Source organism: Taudactylus pleione, unplaced genomic scaffold, assembly GCF_031769625.1.
Source record: "Taudactylus pleione unplaced genomic scaffold, aTauple2 ptg002376l, whole genome shotgun sequence".
NCBI lineage: Eukaryota > Metazoa > Chordata > Amphibia > Anura > Myobatrachidae > Taudactylus > Taudactylus pleione.
The window spans coordinates 236,674-257,684 of record NW_028286764.1 but is presented as its reverse complement, the minus strand read 5'-3'; the positions used below and the strand labels follow the sequence as shown (position 1 = coordinate 257,684).

Sequence of the window (21,011 nt, the reverse complement as noted above, 5' to 3'; positions counted from 1 at the left end):
ATGATGTCGGTAAAGAGGCAGCCTCATGTTTAAAGTGGCTTTGTGGTAAATGTATTAATTCTATTTTTTGGTATTAGTGATGCCCTGACGTTGCTGTTATCTTGTCACCCCGGAATTCCAGGAGAGAGCTCAGAATTGTGCGCTATTTACTATAGGCTCTCCCAGGCCGTCCTCCCGCCAGTGACCTATAGAGGACCAGGAATAAGCGCAGTCTGATAGTTCGGCTTGGATGGTACGTTGGGCTGTCGGAGTAGAGAGCTCGCTCCTTGGCCTGGCTTCCTCTTTGCCCTTCAGATGTGCCCGCCTGGTACAGAGTATACCCCATAATTGAAATCCAACAGGCCCTCTTAAATAATTTAACATTATATCACTGTGTCCAGTAAAAGAAAAATAATCATTTTATGATTACAGAAATAAGAATCAATTTGATTTATCAATTTTTATTATGCAAATTAGGAAGCATAAATTGTAACATGGCGGAAAACCGTCGGTGTAACATTATTCTGCTTTTTTGTAATCCGCAGCCTCTAGTTGGATTCCATGGTCTGAAAGATAAAAACATAATTTGTTTAATTATCCTTTTTTTATATTCTTTACCAAACCGTTGTCTGTATATAGACACAACTAATTGTATCCTGTTGCCAGTTTTATTCCCCAGCATTACTGAACCCCTGTGGCGCCTTATAGTAATATAATACTGTATCTAGGCTCCGGCCTCCATCTGGTGTACTGAGCAGACCCTTACCGAGATGATCCAGCTGTTGAATTCCGAGACACGAGTGAAGACTGAGGGTTTCTGGAAGTAATTACATCCCAGCGAGGAACCGAAGCTGACCGCGCCGTGCACCTCCCATGCACCTTCATCGTTCAAGCAGTTCAGGGGTCCTCCGGAGTCTCCCTTGAAGATAAAAGCGAAAAGTAAAATGCGTTGCTTACATCTTAATGATCAAGCGCTAGCTTATAAAGGAAGACGATTGATTGGCGTTCATTGGAAAGAAAGATGGAATGACTCGTTTCCAGAAATGATCTGCTCATGATACTCTACGGCACGGTTCCTCAGCAGAGGGTACGTGTAACCAAAGGGGCACGTCAGACAGGTGGGACTTCAACCTGTTAGATTTGTTTCAACTTTGTTCTGGTAAATAAAGAAACATGGGGTTCCTTGGTAGGAACATCAGTAAGGCCCCGTGGCACTTGGAATATATTTACAAAAATTAGGCAGTGCATGGGAAATATAAAATCTGAAATGCCAAAAATAGGCTACGGTGACTCAAATTTATGTACTGTGTATCACGTACGTAACAGCTGGACACGATGCCATCTCCTCCACCGCAGATCATGATGGTCTTCACAGAATTTCCCCACCAGTCAGACTGGCTACAAGTTTCGTGGTCCACCACCAGGAGGAGACCCTGCTGCAGGGCATCGGGTGAGGGTCCTTCAGCTGAAATGTACAACAACCGCAATGCATCATGGGTTGTCACACAAAAGCCACACCCCCATACGCATAGTAACTGACCATTCACTAATGAACGAGTATGCAAAATATCCTGGGGCATATCCAAGATAGCTTATGGCAACATCTAATACAGACCAGCTACAGTTTTTTTAGATGGGAAGGAGCCGAGGTTGTTTTATCGTTGAGGGTGATACAACTGAAAGCGCCACAATTGCATCATTTGTTGGTCAATCTGCGCAGCTGATATCCAATTTTGTACTTACTCTGAATGTTGCCCCAGCCCGTAACGTAGCAGCCAAAATTGTGGGGCAGGATGTAGTCGGCAACGGGCAAGCAAGCTGGCTGGATGATGTCACTAAATTCCAGGGGTGTTTCCAGCTTGATGAGGGAAATGTCATTTCTGTTGGATTGAACAGTAAAGATTGTGGAAGCTCAGTTAGTGCACTGATAGTGTAACAATAATGGAGCGTACACACGGTCAGATTTGTCAGACTTGTCAGATTTGTCAGATGAACGATTGAATGATTAAACGATTTGAACGATTTTACCAAAGTTTTGAACGATTTGAACGATTGAACGATTTTTGACTACATTAAAATGAATGGAATCGTCCAAGTCTGACTGCAAACCCATCAGATGTCAGATATCGTTATCTGACAAACGGGAACGCGCATCGTTGATCGTCCATCGTTCAGGCATGTCAGATATGAACGATTTTCCTTCAGATATGAACGACTGAACGATTTTTAAATCGTTATCGTTCATATCTGAAGGAAAAATCTGATCGTGTGTATGCACCATAAGAGATGTATCAGGTGCCGGAGTTTAAATCCCCTTATACACAAGTCAACATGGCACCCTGGCACTAATAATCAGATGTATGCTTAGCGGTGCCACATTAATTCTGTGCATAACCCTTCTTTGCAATCCAGGGGGTACATTTACTAAGGGTCGATTTTCAATTCCATTCTATTTTGTGGTGATTTTGAACTGAATTGGTGGTGATTATGACAATAAGGTATTTATTAATGGGAAAACCGACTCAAAATCCCCAGAAATTTGACTTCACACACAGACCATCGGTACGTCCCCATATTCATCAGTAGAAAACGCTTATTTACCAACAGTCGATTTGAAAATTGACCCAAAATCAACATTTTGGATAGAACCATTAGTAACAGTTTTATTTTATTTTAAATCATGTAGAGTTGTCTGGAAACTCACTATGAGGGGAAACTACATGGGAGAGAAGCCTGTGGGGAACGCTGTCTGTATACATCAGGCATGTAAAGGCGTAGCAATGATTTAAAAAAATCGAGGATGTGCAAATTAGCACTGGGATGAAGGTGTTAGTGGGTAATACAGTGCATGTGACATGTTTGGGCCAATAGGAATGCTTTTATATAAATTTGGGTCGATTTTGGGGTCGATTTGAGTTAATAGAACACATTTAGAACTTCAGATAGAAACCAGTGCACCATCGAAATTAGAATGGAACCCACAATCGATTATTAGTAAATGATCTATTTTGAATAGAAACACTGTGGTTGATTTTGCGAGGCTGTTGGTTTTTATTTTGGTCGATTTTAAATGGAACCAAAACCGACTTTTAGTAAATTTAGCCCCAGATGTCACCAGTTTACAAAGTAACGCTGGGATCCTTAGTGATGTAAGTGGTATTGCTTTCCCATGAAGACGGGACAGGTTAGGCCTCTAGGAAGAACATCATTTTTGCATGTAATTATCCATTAAGATAAGATTACCGAGGATGTAATAATCTCTCATAATAAGGGGCGCATTTTTTGTAACAATATTTTAACGCAGCTATTTAAAGGATAAATAAAGTTTAATTTTCTTTTTAATAGAAGCGTTTAAGCAGCATCTGATTTTTATTACTGTATATACTCGAGTATAAGCCGAGTTTTTCAGCACATTTTTTGTGCTGAAAAAGTACCCCCTCGGCTTATACTCGAGTGAAGTGTGTAGCGCTGACCGGACGGAGTTCGGTCAGCGCTACACAGCACAAACACACAGACGCCGGAGCCGGCAGCTGCGTGTTTGGTGTAATCAGCAGCCGCTGAGAGTCTGTCAGACTCTCATCGGCTGCTGCTGCTCCCACTGCGGGAGCCATCTTCCAGCTGTATGACACCCCCTGTATGACATATCCCTGTATGACATATCCCTGTATGACATACCCCTGTATGACATATCCCTGTATGACATATCCCTGTATGACACCCCCTGTATGACATATCCCTGTATGACATACCCCTGTATGACATATCCCTGTATGACATATCCCTGTATGACATATCCCTGTATGACATATCCCTGTATGACATACCCCTGTATGACATATCCCTGTATGACACCCCCTGTATGACACCCCCTGTATGACATATCCCTGTATGACATACCCCTGTATGACATATCCCTGTATGACACCCCCTGTATGACATATCCCTGTATGACACCCCCTGTATGACATATCCCTGTATGACACCCCCTGTATGACATATCCCTGTATGACACCCCCTGTATGACATATCCCTGTATGACACCCCCTGTATGACATATCCCTGTATGACACCCCCTGTATGACACCCCCTGTATGACATATCCCTGTATGACATACCCCTGTATGACATATCCCTGTATGACACCCCCTGTATGACATATCCCTGTATGACACCCCCTGTATGACATATCCCTGTATGACACCCCCTGTATGACACCCCCTGTATGACATATCCCTGTATGACACCCCCTGTATGACACCCCCTGTATGACATATCCCTGTATGACACCCCCTGTATGACACCCCCTGTATGACATATCCCTGTATGACATCCCCTGTATGACACCCCCTATTTGATACCCCCTGTATGACATACCCCTGTATGACACCCCCTGTATGACACCCCCTGTATGACATACCCCTGTATTACACCCCCTGCTGCATTTGTGATTCCAGCACTGCGACCGAGCTTACTCAGGCTGGCCGGCTTGCGAGGCCAGGAAACTGGCTCTATGGACGCAGCCCCTGGCCTTGTTACTCCCGAAAATGGGGCGGACATGCCCCCGTTTCCAGGAACGCCGGCCGTCCCCACATCGCCCCTTAAATTCCTCTGCCGGTCAATCAGACAGAGGCATAGAAGGGGCTGCATGCGATCACGCCGAATGAGCCCTTCTGTAAGCTATGAAGGCAGTAGACTTTGCAGGTAGGAGGCCGAGCTTTTGTGGATAGTTACCCGTTGGACAGGACATTGGGGTTCCATCTGGGGTGGTTAATGAGTGTGATGACGCTGACTGTTGTGGCCTGTGGCTCGCTCTGTTGCAGGAAGTGCCTCCCGGCCTGCACTCTGTACACCCGAGAAGAGCTGTGGGGTGGAAACAGAACATATTTATATTCCTAGGTAAGGCCCCACATCCTTAGTAATACTGTACAGTTATATCGCATATAAAGGAACATTACAACAGGTTGGGTACGTGATCCGGGTGCTCATGATCCTGGCAGTCAAAATCCTGATGTCGGCATCCCGACAGGGTTAGGGGATACCGACACCCGGCGGTGAGTACCCTACCCCTAAACCTAACCCTCTCTCCCCGCAGCCTAAACCTAACCCTCTCCCACACTGCCTAACCCTCCCTCCCCGCAGCCTAACCCTCTCTCCGCGCAGCCTAACCCTCTCTCCGCGCAGCCTATCCCTCCCTCCCCGCAGCCTAACCCTCCCTCCCCGCAGCCTAACCCTCCCTCCGCGCAGCCTAACCCTCCCTCCCCGCAGCCTAACCCTCTCCCACACAGCCTAACCCTCCCCCTGCGCAGCCGAACCTTCCCTACCCACAGCCTAACCCTCCCAACCCGCAGCCTAACCCTCCCAACCCGCAGCCTAACCCTCCCTCCCCGCAGCCTAACCCTCCCTCCGCGCAGCCTAACTCTCCCTCCGCGCAGCCTAACCCTCCGCGTAACCTAACCCTCCCTGCCCGCAGCCTAACCCTCCCCCTGCGCAGCCTAACCCTCCCTCCCCACAGCCTAACCCTCCCTCCGCGCTGCCTAACCCTCTCCCACACAGCCTAACCCTCCCTCCGCGCAGCCTAACCCTCCCTCCGCGCAGCCTCACTCTCCCTCCCCGCAGCCTAACACTCTCCCACACAGCCTAACCCTCCCTCTGCGCAGCCGAACCTTCCCTCCCCGCAGCCTAACCCTCCCTCTGCGCAGCCTAACTCTCCCTCCGCGCAGCCTAACTCTCCCTCCGCGCAGCCTAACCCTCCCTCCGCACAGCCTAACTCTCCCTCCGCGCAGCCTAACCCTCCGCGTAACCTAACCCTCCCTCCCCGCAGCCTAACCCTCCCTCCGCGCAGCCTAACCCTCCCTCCCCGCAGCCTAACCCTCCCTCCGCGCAGCCTAACCCTCCCTCCCCGCGGCCTAACCCTCCCTCCACGCAGCCTAACCCTCTCCCACACAGCCTAACCCTCCCTCCGCGCAGCCTAACCCTCCCTCCCCGCGGCTTAACCCTCCCTCCCCGCGGCCTAACCCTCCCTCCCCGCGGCCTAACCCTCTCTCCGCGCAGCCTAACCCTCTCTCCGCGCAGCCTAACTCTCCCTCCGTGCAGCCTAACCCTCCTTCCCCGCAGCCTAACCCTCCCTCGCGCAGCCTAACCCTCATTCCCCGCAGCCTAACCCTCCCTCCGCGTAGCCTAACCCTCCCTCCTCACAGCCTAACCCTCCCTCCGCACGGCCTAACCCTCCCTCCCCGCGGCCTAACCCTCCCTCCCCGCGGCCTAACCCTCCCTCCCCGCAGCCTAACCCTCCCTCCCCGCAGCCTAACCCTCCCTCGCGCAGCCTAACCCTCCCTCCGCGCAGCCTAACCCTCCCTCCGCGCAGCTTAACCCTCCCTCCGTGTAGCCTAACCCTCCCTCCCCGCAGCCTAACCCTCCCTCCGCGCAGCCTAACCCTCCCTCCCCGCGGCCTAACCCTCCCTCCGCGCAGCCTTACCCCTACCTCCACGCAGCCTAACCCTCCCTCCGTGCAGCCTAACCCTCCCTCCCCGCGGCCTAACCCTCCCTCCCCGCAGCCTAACTCTCCCTCCCCGCAGCCTAACCCTCCCTCCGTGCAGCCTAACCCTCCCTCCACGCAGCCTAACCCTCCCTCCACGCAGCCTAACCCTCCCCCTTATGCCTAACCCCAATACTTACCTGTAGCTCAGAAGGGCACTAGGCCCTGTAGCAATTGTTGGCATCTGGTTAGGCAGGCATTAAGCCCCAGGTCAGCGAGTAGGCACCATTAATAGGAAATGTCAGGTGTTATGTAACCCTGTCATTTCGTCATTGGTCTCCCGCATTCAGGCACCCATTAAAGTTAGGCTGTTGGTAAGGTACCTGCTTGTGTTTTGTTGATTTGTTACTGTTGTTCTTTATTATTCTTTTCCTTTGCAGGGTCTGTGAACAGGGATTTCTGCCAACACCATCAACGGCCAACCTGTGATCCATTACCATAGACTGGAGCCTCATTGGCTCTTACTCCCACAGCCAGCCCTCACAGCTGCACATCATGGGCACCGCAGCTGGCTCTAACTCCCACAGCCAGCCCTCACAGCTGCACATCATGGGCACCGCAGCTGGCTCTAACTCCCACAGCCAGCCCTCACAGCTGCACATCATGGGCACCGCAGCTGGCTCTAACTCCCACAGCCAGCCCTCACAGCTGCACATCATGGGCACCGCAGCTGGCTCTAACTCCCACAGCCAGCCCTCACAGCTGCACATCATGGGCACCGCAGCTGGCTCTAACTCCCACAGCCAGACCTCACAGCTGCACATCATGGGCACCGCAGCCGGCTCTTACTCCCACAGCCAGCCCTCACAGCTGCACATCATGGGCACCGCAGCCGGCTCTTACTCCCACAGCCAACCCTCACAGCTGCACATCATGGGCACCGCAGCCGGCTCTTACTCCTACAGCCAAACCTCAGGAGGAGATATACAGCAGCTCTGTGTGCCCTGCTACAGCTGTCATTGCTGGCCAGATAGGGAGGAGATATACAGCAGCTCTGTGTGCCCTGATACAGCTGTCATTGCTGGCCAGGTAGGCAGGAGATATAGAGCAGCTCTGTGTGCCCTGCTATAGCTGTCATTGCTGACGAGGTAGGGATGAGATATAGAGCAGCTCTGTGTGCCCTGCTACAGCTGTCATTGCTGGCCAGGTAGGCAGGAGATATATTGCATCTCTGTGCCCTGCTACAGCTGTCATTGCTGTCCAGGTAAGCAGGAGATAAATTGCAGCTCTGTGTGCCCTGCTACAGCTGTCATTGTTGGCCAGGTAGGCAGGAGATATATTGTAGCTGGAAAAGACTTTGCTAAACTCTGAGTGGACTGTACTGATATAACCCTGCTTACTGTTTGCTGGATTTCTGTGTCTCCATGAATAAAGTTCATCTTGCCTTCATTTTAACCTGCTCCAATGTGTGATCCCTGAACCCTGGGATACCCAGGTCACCCGGTATCCTCACAATATGAGTGTAATCACTAGGATAAATCAGGAAAAACACTAATATCATGAGCTTGTAAGTAATTAAGTGTGGCGGAAGTATGTCTGCACCAGCGGTTTAAAGAGCATCAGACCTATATCAGTTAAACGACCCCTCAAGAGACCATGGTATCACATACATACGTGATGCAATGAGCAGCGGTCAGGACCCATTCTGATGAGATCAGCGTTCCACCACAAGTGTGATACCAGAATCCGTCAGATGTGTACTGGACCGACACCTGTCAGTAAGACACAATTGTACTGAGCGCAAGTAAACTGTGCAGCTGTGATGTAACAGTGTATCAGATGATAAATTACACTGTACAACAAAAAATACTTTTCATTTGTTTCCTTCCTAAAAATAGTCATACTCTACTAGTTTCACGTCAAGAAAAATGAATATGACTTCAGGTTGTTTTTATTAGCTTTAGTTTTTGAGCTACGCTACTTGCGTTGTATGTACCTCGGTTACAGTGCATCCGGAAAGTATTCACATCGCTTAACTTTTTCCACATTTTGTTATGTTACAGCCTTATTCCAAAATGGAATAAATTCATTTTTGTCCTCAAAATTCTACACACAATACCCCATAATGACAACGTGTAAAAATATTTTTTGAGATTTTTGCAAATTTAATTAAAAAAAACACTAAGAAATCACATGTACAGAAGTATTCACATCCTTTGCCATGAAGATCAAAATTGAGCTTAGGTGCATCCTGTTTCCACTTGTTGATGTTAAATAAAAATGGAGTCAGTATTGCCTGAAATAAAGGAATTATTAAGGTTTTATATTAATATATGTGTTTGTAGCTTTTACAGTGATTCAGATGAATATGGGTTAAAATGTCTTTTATAATCAGAAAATAAGTCATAAAACTGTATTTTACTGTGGACTACGTGATATGTGAAGTTGGATGCCTGTCAGACTGTGGTGTGATACATTTGAGCCTATTTTCATGTTTGCTTGAAGAGATAACCCCAACCTTTCGAGAAGATTCCATCTAAGATGTCTTGATGACCAGAGCATAAGATGTCAAAGATCACAGACTCATTATCTGATATTAATTACTCATTCACTTAGAAACCCAACCCCGTTACATGCATTATTATATATTGTCACAACCCTTTCCCTGTGCATCAACCAATCCAATATCTTGATTGTAATATACATGTAAACACCCTCTTGTTAATGATTTTGTAATTTATGCAACTGTTGTGTATAAAATCCCTTATTTACTGGTACATTGCCAGAGGGATCTGACTGATACTCTGTGTGCTAGCCTCCACATTACTCTGCGCAGAATAGTGGAGGTATTGCTGTAATAAAACCTATATCTGTTTTATCACAAACTGACGGTCTAAGAATTCTTCCTTATCAGATGGGGGCTCGTCCGGGATCCAATGATCTGGTGACACGAGATACTAGCTGAATGACTCAATGCATTGGCTACAAGGGAGTACAGTCCGCGGCTTAAGGTAAATATACCATTTTTTTTCTCCTTCTCTTCATTGTTTCATTGTCTCCAATGCAGTGACCCCTTCTATCTGTGTCTATCAGAAGCTTGGAATACGAACTCAGGTTACAGTGAGTTAAGTTTGTGATAAACAGTATATAACTGCTTTAAGTGTTTTAAAGTGTTAAGTTGATGGTAAGTTAAGTTAGTTAAGTGTTTAAGTTGTACTAACCAATCATCAATCATCTGTTTTATGTGTTGTTATATGTTAGAAATGGGTGAAGTATGAGAGTATGAGAGATATTCTGTCTGTATGAATTTATCTGTCAGAACTGTGTCTCAAAAGAGTGTTGTCCTTTGGTTATTGGGGACAAATGGGAACGGACCTTGACTTAGTAGCGTGGTGTATACTAGACTTAGTCTTGGTGCGGTCCTTGGGTTCCTTGTGTTGAGTGACGCACTGACGCGGGTCAGGTGTGAGAGAAGTGATGCAAAGTAAAACCTGGGCCCCTGATTTTGAATCAGAAGGTGTCTTGTTCATTATTTGTTTGTCAAAATCATGATACTAACTTTTCCCAAATGTTTTTGCATATGCACTTTAAGATTACCATTCGATTTCAGAGGAAGGGGGTAATGTGTGGTATGTAAGAGAAGTCACATCACTGGGCAGATTTGTGTTAGGATTAGATGCTTTATGTTTAGGTAGACTCAGATGAGGAAAAATACAGCTTAACTGGAGTCCACCTGTGGTAAATTCAGTTGATTGGGCATTATTTTGAAAGGCATACACCTGGCTATATAAGGTCCCACACTTGACAGTGCATGTCAGAGTGCAAACCAAGCATGAAGTCCAAGGAATTGTCTGTAGAACTCCGAGACAGGATTGTCTTGAGGCACAAATCTGGGGAAGGGTACAGAAAAATATCTGCTGCTTTAAAGGTCCCAATGAGCACAGTGGCCTCCATCATTCAGAAATGGAAGAAGTTCGGAACCACCAGGACTCTTCCTACAGTTGGCCGGCCGTCTAACTGAGTGATCGGGGGAGAAGGGCCCTAGTCAGGGAGGTGACCAAGAACCCGATGGTCACTCTGTCAGAGCTACACCATTTCTCTGTCAAAAGAGGAGAGCCTTCCAGAAGGACAACCATCTCTGCTGCAATCCACCAATCAGGCCTGTATGGTAGAGTGGCCAGACGGAAGCCACTCCTTAGTAAAAAGCACATGGCAGCCCACCTTGAGTTTGCAAAACTTCACCTGAAGGACTCTCAGACCATGAGAGACAAAGATTGAACTCTTTGGCGTGAATGCCAGGCATTATGTTTGGAGGAAACCAGGCACCGCTCATCACCATGCCAATACCATCCCTACAGTGAAGCATGGTGGTGGCAGCATCATGCTGTGGGGATGTTTCTCAGCGGCAGGAACTGGGAGACTGGTCAGGATAGAGGGAAAGATGAATGCAGCAATGTACAGAGACATCCTGGATGAAAACCTGCTCCAGAGCGCTCTTGACCTCAGACTGGGGCGACGGTTCATCTCTCAGCGGGACAATGACCCTAAGCACACAGCCAAGATATCAAAGGAGTGGCTTCAGGACAACTCTGTGAATGTCCTTGAGTGGCCCAGCCAGAGCCCAGACTTGAATCCGATTGAACATCTCTGGAGAGATCTGAAGATGGCTGTGCACCGACGCTTCCCATCCAACCTGATGGAGCTTGAGAGGTGCTGCAAAGAGGAATGGGCGAAACTGCCCAAAGATAGCTGTGCCAAACTCGTGGCATAATATTCAAAAAGACTTGAAGCTGTAATTGCTGCCAAAGGTGTATCAACAAAGTATTGAGCAAAGGCTGTGACTACTTATGTACATGTGATTTCTTAGTGTTTTTTTATTTTATGACATTTTCAAAAATCGCAAAAAAACTTTTTACACGTTGTCATTATGGGGTATTGTGGGCCTGATTCAGAGCCGCTCGTAAGCGGCCGCTCGTTTGTTCTGACCGATGTTCGCACATCTGCGCATGCGTATGGATTGTAATACGCATGCGCGAACCAGTCAGTGCGGCCAAAAATCGTTTGTTCGCTAAATAGCGAATGCCTGCTATTTTGAGTGACAGGAGGAGGCGTATGTGGGTGGTAACAGGGGAAGGTGCTTGAAAACGGGGAGTGGAGATCAGAACGCAGGCGTGCTTAAAGGTCAAAACGGGCGTTTTAAGGCTGTGCATAATTAAAAAAGAAGCGTCATTGACCACGTCATTTGGGTTTTTTTTAGTCATAACTGCTCGTAATATAGTGGTAGGAAAAACTAACCACAAGAATAGCGAGCAGTTGATACGCTGTTCGATGTACTCGATTAATATAATAAACAGCGGACATGACGTATGGTGCGATCGGCCAGGGGGCGTCTTTTTCAAAATTACGACCGCAAGTTTTGCTCGCTCGTTCATACTTAGAGGCGTGAACAGACCGCAAAGAGCAAACGGTTCATTTGAATAGCCACCCCCTTTTCCAGAACGAACGACCGCAAATAGCGACTGGCTCTGAATCAGGCCCTGTGCGTAGAATTTAGAGGACAAAAATGAATTTATTGCATTTTGGAATAAGGTTGTAACATAATAAAATGTGGAAAAAGTGAAGCGTTGTGAATACTTTCTGGATGCACTGTATATAGTCATAGCGAAAAGCAGTTTTAAAATAACCTGATATTTTCTTGTTACAACATATATAACAGTTATTTCACTTCAACCATTCGCAAAACAAAACAACATACAGCAACTGAGAGTACTGTCTCATAGAGGCCCATTCATGAGAGCACTTTGTCTTTCCTTGTGGCTTGTGCTTCGCTTCTGGGGCATCTCTTCTCACTGTCCAGTAATAGTCAGCGAGCATAGAAGCGTTCCCCCTACCCCAGTATCTTCCTCCCATTGCTGATATGTCCTGGTGGCATCGCTCACCGTGCTCGTCACTCACTGCATCGCAGCTGTCAGGGAAGACGTCCACTCACTCACCGTGCTCGTCACTCACTGTACTGCAGCTGTCAGGGAAGACGTCCACTCACTCACCGTGCTCGTCACTCACTGTACTGCAGCTGTCAGGGAAGACGTCCACTCACTCACCGTGCTCGTCACTCACTGTACTGCAGCTGTCAGGGAAGACGTCCACTCACTCACCGTGTTAGTCACTCACTGTACTGCAGCTGTCAGGGAAACGTCCACTCATTCACCGTGCTCCTCACTCACTGCACCGCAGCTGTCAGGGAAGACGTCCACTCACTCACCGTGCTCGTCACTCACTGTACTGCAGCTGTCAGGGAAACGTCCACTCACTCTCCGTGCTCGTCACTCACTGTACTGCAGCTGTCAGGGAAACGTCCACTCACTCACCGTGCTCGTCACTCACTGTACTGCAGCTGTCAGGGAAGACGTCCACTCACTCACCGTGCTCGTCACTCACTGTACTGCAGCTGTCAGGGAAACATCCACTCATTCACCGTGCTCCTCACTCACTGCACCGCAGCTGTCAGGGAAGACGTCCACTCACTCACCGTGCTCGTCACTCACTGCACCGCAGCTGTCAGGGAAACGTCCACTCACTCACCGTGCTCCTCACTCACTGCACCGCAGCTGTCAGGGAAACGTCCACTCACTCACCGTGCTCGTCACTCACTGTACTGCAGCTGTCAGGGAAACGTCCACTCATTCACCGTGCTCCTCACTCACTGCACCGCTGCTGTCAGGGAAGACGTCCACTCACTCACCGTGCTCGTCACTCACTGCACCGCAGCTGTCAGGGAAACGTCCACTCACTCACCGTGCTCCTCACTCACTGCATCGCAGCTGTCAGGGAAACGTCCACTCACTCACCGTGCTCCTCACTCACTGCATCGCAGCTGTCAGGGAAGTCGTCCACTCACTCACCGTGCTCGTCACTCACTGCACCGCAGCTGTCAGGGAAACGTCCACTCATTCACCGTGCTCCTCACTCACTGCACCGCTGCTGTCAGGGAAGACGTCCACTCACTCACCGTGCTCGTCACTCACTGCACCCCAGCTGTCAGGGAAACGTCCACTCATTCACCGTGCTCCTCACTCACTGCATCGCAGCTGTCAGGGAAGTCGTCCACTCACTCACCGTGCTCGGCACTCACTGCACCGCAGCTGTCAGGGAAGACGTCCACTCACTCACCGTGCTCGTCACTCACTGTACCGCAGCTGTCAGGGAAGACGTCCACTCACTCACTGTGCTCGTCACTCACTGTACTGCAGCTGTAAGGGAAACGTCCACTCATTCACCGTGCTCCTCACTCACTGCACCGCAGCTGTCAGGGAAGTCGTCCACTCACTCACCGTGCCCGTCACTCACTGCACCGCAGCTGTCAGGGAAGACGTCCACCGACTCACTGTGCTCATCACTCACTGCACCGCAGCTGTCAGGAAAGACGTTCACTCACTCACCGTGCTCGTCACTCACTGCACCGCAGCTGTCAGGGAAGACGTCCACTCACTCACCGTGCTCATCACTCACTGCACCGCAGCTGTCAGGGAAGACGTCCACTCACTCACCGTGCTCATCACTCACTGCACCGCTGCTGTCAGGGAAGACGTCCACTCACTGCATCGCAGCTGTCAGGGAAGACGTCCACTCACTCACCGTGCTCATCACTCACTGCACCGCAGCTGTCAGGGAAGACGTCCACTCACTCACCGTGCTCATCACTCACTGCATCGCAGCTGTCAGGGAAGACGTCCACTCACTCACCGTGCTCGTCACTCACTGCACCGCAGATGTCAGGGAAGACGTCCACTCACTCACCGTGTTCGTCACTCACTGCACCGCAGCTGTCAGGGAAGACGTCCACTCACTCACCGTGCTCGTCACTCACTGCACCGCAGCTGTCAGGGAAGACGTCCACTCACTCACCGTGCTCGTCACTCACTGCACCGCAGCTGTCAGGGAAGACGTCCACTCACTCACCGCACTCGTCACTCACTGCACCGCAGCTGTCAGGGAAGATGTCCACTCACTCACCGTGCTCGTCACTCACTGCACCGCAGCTGTCAGGGAAGACGTCCACTCACTCACCGTGCTCGTCACTCACTGCACCGCAGCTGTCAGGGAAGACGTCCACTCACTCACCGTGCTCGTCACTCACTGCACCACAGCTGTCAGGGAAGACGTCCACTCACTCACCGCGCTCGTCACTCACTGCACCGCAGCTGTCACGGAAGACGTCCACTCACTCACCGCGCTCGTCACTCACTGCACCGCAGCTGTCAGGGAAGACGTCCACTCACTCACCGTGCTCGTCACTCACTGCACCGCAGCTGTCAGGGAAGACGTCCACTCACTCACCGTGCTCGTCACTCACTGCACCGCAGCTGTCAGGGAAGACGTCCACTCACTCACCGTGCTCGTCACTCACTGCACCGCAGCTGTCAGGGAAACGTCCACTCAATAACGTGATCATCACTCACTACATCGCAGCTGTCAGGGAAGACGTCCACTCACTCACCGTGCTCGTCTCTCACTGCACCGCAGCTGTCAGGGAAACGTCCACTCACTCACGTGATCATCACTCACTACATCGCAGCTGTCAGGGAAGACGTCCACTCACTCACCGTGCTCATCACTCACTGCACCGCAGCTGTCAGGGAAGTCGTCCACTCACTCACCGTGCTCGTCACTCACTGCACCGCAGCTGTCAGGGAAGACGTCCACTCACTCACCGTGCTCGTCTCTCACTGCACCGCAGCTGTCAGGGAAGACGTCCACTCACTCACCGTGCTCGTCACTCACTGCACCGCAGCTGTCAGGGAAGACGTCCACTCACTCACCGTGCTCATCACTCACTGCACCGCAGCTGTCAGGGAAGACGTCCACTCACTCACTGTGCTCATCACTCACTGCACCGCAGCTGTCAGGGAAGTCGTCCACTCACTCACCGTGCTCGTCTCTCACTGCACCGCAGCTGTCAGGGAAGACGTCCACTCACTCACTGTGCTCATCACTCACTGCACCGCAGCTGTCAGGGAAGTCGTCCACTCACTCACCGTGCTCGTCTCTCACTGCACCGCAGCTGTCAGGGAAGACGTCCACTCACTCACCGCACTCGTCACTCACTGCACCGCAGCTGTCAGGGAAGACGTCCACTCACTCACCGTGCTCATCACTCACTGCATCGCAGCTGTCAGGGAAGACGTTCACTCACTCACTGTGCTTGTCACTCACTGCACCGCAGCTGTCAGAGAAGACGTCCACTCACTCACCGCGCTCGTCACTCACTGCACCGCAGCTGTCAGGGAAGACGTCCACTCACTCACCGTGCTTGTCACTCACTGCACCGCAGCTGTCAGGGAAGACGTCCACTCACTCACCGTGCTCGTCACTCACTGCACCGCAGCTGTCAGGGAAGACGTCCACTGACTCACCGTGCTCGTCACTCACTGCACCGCAGCTGTCAGGGAAGACGTCCACTGACTCACCGTGCTCGTCACTCACTGCACCGCAGCTGTCAGGGAAGACGTCCACTCACTCACCGTGCTCGTCACTCACTGCACCGCAGCTGTCAGGGAAACGTCCACTCACTCACGTGATCATCACTCACTACATCGCAGCTGTCAGGGAAGACGTCCACTCACTCACCGTGCTCGTCTCTCACTGCACCGCAGCTGTCAGGGAAACGTCCACTCACTCACGTGATCATCACTCACTACATCGCAGCTGTCAGGGAAGACGTCCACTCACTCACCGTGCTCATCACTCACTGCACCGCAGCTGTCAGGGAAGTCGTCCACTCACTCACCGTGCTCGTCACTCACTGCACCGCAGCTGTCAGGGAAGACGTCCACTCACTCACCGTGCTCGTCACTCCCTGCACCGCAGCTGTCAGAGAAGACGTCCACTCACTTACCGTGCTCATCACTCACTACACTGCAGCTGTCAGAGAAGACGTCCACTCACTCAGCGTACTCGTCACTCACTGCACCGCAGCTGTCAGGGAAGACGTCCACTCACTCACCGTGCTCATCACTCACTGCACCGCAGCTGTCAGGGAAGTCGTCCACTCACTCACTGTGCTCGTCACTCACTGCACGCAGCTGTCAGTGGATTTTGAGTGACATGTTGCAGCGTAATTGATGATTCTGTTCTAGAAGTTCTTCACAATCTCAGGATAGTTTCCAGCTCTTCTGTTACCCCAGACGCCATGCTCAACACTATTAGAGGCTGGCCAAGCCGCTTTCTCATTAACCTGGAGGTCTTGGTCGAAGTCTTCATCATTAAGAAGTTGACGAGTTTGCAGACCAACAACGAGACTTCCTCACCTTTAGCATCACTCAGAAGTGAACATTTTCTATACAGACACTTTAAAGCTTCTCCATCTTTGTTCATCCCCTACAAAGGTCTTCATAATTTCCAGTCTGATGAGGGGCCAGTAGAATTTTTGTCTTATCAACCAGAGGACTTTGATGGACAAAACATGTCCTACAGTGACTCAGTATTCCTGTATCCAACCTATATGTTCTCTAGATGCCAAAATTCCCTAGTATTTAACAAAATACCCCTACATCATTATACATGGGCTAGATCTCGAAACCAAGAGCTGAGAGTTTTAAATATCATATAAGTCCTTCGCCTGCTGCGATCAATAAGGACAAAGTGACTATTTTCAGATCAGATACATTTTTACTGTTGCACAGTGTAATCTTTAGTTTTCTGCATACTTGCCGATATCCTGCCTTCTGGGAAGGAGCAGCCAGGTCGGCTTAGCAGTGGGGCGGGGCCGGCAAAGGGGCGTGGCCGGGGACATTGCACGACATTTAGGGGTGTGGCTAGGGGCGGAATCACGTACTCGCATTATTCTCGGCCCGCCCCCGCTACACAATGCAGAGATTTTAGGTATTGTGGAGCAGGGGGCAGGGTCATGATGACGCAATTCAGCGAGAATCGCATCATCAGCCCCCCCCCCCCCCGCTGCGGGATGCATTGCGGGAGGACTGGAGGGGCTGGGAGGCTTGCCTGCTTTTCCCGTGGCCTGATTTCCGGGAGGCTCCCGGCCAAATCGGGAGAGAGTAGGCATGTGTGGTTCTATGTAGTGCCCAAATTCTATGCAGCGTACAGTGGCCCTCTATCAGAATACACAATATTAATCAGAAGAGGACATAACATGCAGACCGACCACTTACCTGCCAAGGCCAGCTGTTGGGAACTACGGCCTGCCCGTTAACCACCCTCGATGTATCGGGGTTGTAGGTGGGGATACCACACCCGTACGCTGTATAGAAAATTATAGATGTGATCATGAATCAGCTACAATGCTACATGCACCAGCCTTACTGACACAATAAGAAGTGTCAGGCAAATTGGCATATTGTCCCTGTGGATTAGCTTAAAGTTGTCCTTAACTCTTCGTGGTATATTTACTAAGAATTGTGTCTGGTCCCGTATTTCTCTTTAACCAGCACCGGGCTGAATCAGCCGGGGTGCTTACACTACAGCAGGGAGACACACAGCGTGGGCCATAATGTAAACCAGCTCCAAACTGGTTAATCCAGGGCTGGCAATCCTGGGAAATTAGGGATCCCCGAAAAAAATGGGGACCCCCAGCTCCCCCCCAGCCAAGCATTAACCAGCGGCTTTTCCGTGCGCTCCTGGCCGATAGGTGCAGAGGTAATGGTGTAAATAAAGGGTTAATGTTGTTTTTCACTGTGGGACTACAGGTACAGTACCGGTGATTATACCTACGAGCTTAGAACTACAAGTGCCAGCAGGCCGCTGGCCCCAGTACCCCCACTGTGGAAAAAATATAAAAACAACACACAAGACACACACACCGAAGGTTCTAGTCTTTTATTACACATGCACTCACTCTCCCGCACTCACACTCACCCCAACTCACACTACATACATACTCCCTGGCGCAGGTCAGTCCTCCTCTCCAGTAGGCATCTGTCTTCAGAAAATAAATAAATGAGTGACCCAGGCTAGAACGAGCGTTATACAGTTGGGGGGGGATCTTAATCACAGTATAAAATACAGAAACATGCACAGATCACACTGATCCGTGCTGTGCCTCTGCTAAACATGCTGTTGGCGAAGGAGCCTATTTAAAACGTCTATTTTGGCCCAAGTTTGCTCCATTTCCGATTGAGGGGCCTATTCATCAACACTAAAATAACGTTTTTAAGGACATTTTCCTTAAATAACGTTATTTTGGTATTCATGAACAGACTTAACACAGGAGATACCACAGATATCTCCTTGCTAAGTTCCCCTGCGTTAATTACCACACTCCCCATACATTAGTACATTAGTATGAGGACATTAGTATGGGTACTTTAGTACATTAGTATGGGGATGAGGAAATTGTGGTATTCATCAAATTCCGAAAATTCTGAATTTTCGGAATTTGATGCAGTTACTATTCGCCACTGTGAGGTGGCGAATAGCAGAATCCACTTACCTGTATCCGCGTGTGCAGGTCCCCCGACGAGTCCCTCCGGCGCTCTGCTCCGTCCTCAGGCTTCGGAGGCTGGTCTGTCATGTGTGCTCACCAGCAGAGCACAAGAAAGTTTAGAAAAAGAAAAAAAATTTATTTTTTTTTTCTAATCTGTCATGTGGTCTGCTGGGAAACAACATGACAGAGCAGCAGGACGGAGCCGGGGGCTGCTGCGCGGACAGGTAAGTCGGGGGGGGAAGGTAAGCGGAGGGGGGAGGGCGGGGGGTACGAAACTTTCCACATCTGTAGGCAGTGCTGCGCATGCGCTGGTATTACAGATGTAACAGCGCATGCGCCTCACTGTTTCCAGATGCGATAAGGTGGTGTAGGCAGGAAAAGTATCTATTTCCCGAAAAGCTGTCATCGCAAAAATGACAGGTACCGGAATAGATAGTTATGGAGAGGTGGAATGATGAATCCCACCTATAATTAGCTAGAACTCCATGAGAGTTCTAAAGCTAATTATCTCCACAGAATTTTAATGTTTAATGAATAGGCCCCTGAGTTAGCAGACACGATTCTAGGTAAATCCCCGTGTAGTATTCTTGGTTAAGAAAAGTGCTTACAAGTTTTGTCTGATGTTCAGCCGTGTTTTGCAGATAGATTAGTGATATTACACCAGTGTTTGCCTTTAGTAAATTTCTGTGTCTGAAAATCAGGAGAAACTCTCACGGGAACACTCACTCGTCCAGACAAGATTTTTAGAACATTATAGATGTTATGATAAATCAGCTACAATGCTACATGCACCAGCATTACTGACACAATGAGAAGTGTCAGGCAAATTGGCATATTGGACCTTATTCAGAGTCGGTCGCGAACACCGATGCGCTCATAACCGACTCGATGGTTAGGCCTGCGCACACGCGCTGCGGCCGCACTGCACGTGCGCAAGCCCCGGAGCGACAGAGAAACTCTGTTGCTTCGGAGCTCGCTACCAAAGGGGCGGCTGTTGATGTTGATCGACAGCTGCCCCCATTTGGTAGGCAGGCCAGGGGGTGGTTTCCAAAACTGAGGCGTTCCTTTACGAATGCCTACCGTTTTGTGGGCGGCCCCACTGACATCATCAGTGATGTCAGTGGGGAGCTTCCTGCTCCATCAGAGCAGAAAGCTCCCTGGGACTTACGAGTGCCCAGACCCAACCTTAGGGTCTGGTCGTAAGCCCCGATGGTCGCGATGGTGATCACCATCGCGACCTTCAACCTGGTCGGTCGTTAAGCTGTGGGTGGTAACCCACAGCTTAACGATCGACAAGGAGGCGGCCGTTCAGGATGCAAGCGGCCGCCCTGATTCAGTGCAACCGCTTGCAACTAACGATCGCCTCTGAATGAGGGCCATTGTCCCTGTGGATTAGCTTACAGATGTCCTTAACTCTTAATAATGTTTCAGTGAGGCGACCTTTATAGAACATAAAATACAGACCAATATATCCTGTTCATTAAGGACTCCTAAAAAAGGATGGAACAGTCTCCGGGTGGACAGTCCATGCCGGCAGAACTCGCAACATGCTCTAAAACACCGTACATAAAGCCTGAACCCCGAGGGCTGCCCCCTGCATTACACGGAGGTCTATCCTACTGGACTGCTGTGGCATAGTTACCTATAGAGTAAAACACATCCCTTTTCCCCAAAAAGATGTTCATATGGTCCTATACAGTTGCTGATAACATGCTACATTCCTACAGGCTGTTAGTAAGACCGATTTCTCATACTTTGATCACCTTTAATAAACTAATTCTATATAGAACACAAATATCTGTAACCCCGAAGTACAGTACATACCTCCAACAGCCAACAGCAGCAACGCAAGCAGGGAAGCCATGTCGAAATGCTATAGCTCGCCCACCTTGGGGTGTATTTATCTAAAATAGCCCCATGAACACCCCCCAGTGGAAAGCTAAATATAAGTCTTATCTACAACAGAAAACATGTTTATTTTTTCTCACCATCTGAATCTACTACTGTACTGAACACTGACCGACACTGAGAGCAAAAATATCTACATTATACTAATCTTGTTTGTGTATACGTAACACTCAGGCCCAGGTTACACATTTTCTTTTTCCATCTGGCAAG

General features: G+C 49.7%; 1 protein-coding gene across 1 annotated transcript; it reads right to left on the bottom strand.

Annotated features, from left to right (window-relative positions):
- Positions 1-703: 703 nt before the first annotated feature.
- On the bottom strand, positions 704-20,757 carry LOC148431362 (chymotrypsin-like elastase family member 2A). Its single transcript, XM_088466065.1, has 7 exons — positions 20,718-20,757; positions 17,623-17,711; positions 8,129-8,226; positions 4,711-4,839; positions 1,723-1,859; positions 1,299-1,444; positions 704-898 (listed from the first exon to the last, which is right to left on the bottom strand). Exons 1-7 carry the CDS (start codon positions 20,755-20,757, stop codon positions 704-706), a joined length of 834 nt encoding a protein of 277 aa, XP_088322191.1.
- Positions 20,758-21,011: the final 254 nt, after the last annotated feature.

Bases quoted from the DNA above. Each gene is read 5' to 3' on its own strand.
- LOC148431362 (XM_088466065.1), bottom strand. From the start codon at position 20,757: ATGGCTTCCCTGCTTGCGTTGCTGCTGTTGGCTGTTGGAG. The intron at 1,445-1,722 runs GTAAGTACAAAA...TGTACATTTCAG, and splicing joins GGGCTGGGGCAACATTCAGA to CTGAAGGACCCTCACCCGAT. The intron at 899-1,298 runs GTACGTGATACA...TTTATCTTCAAG, and splicing joins GCATCGTGTCCAGCTGTTAC to GGAGACTCCGGAGGACCCCT.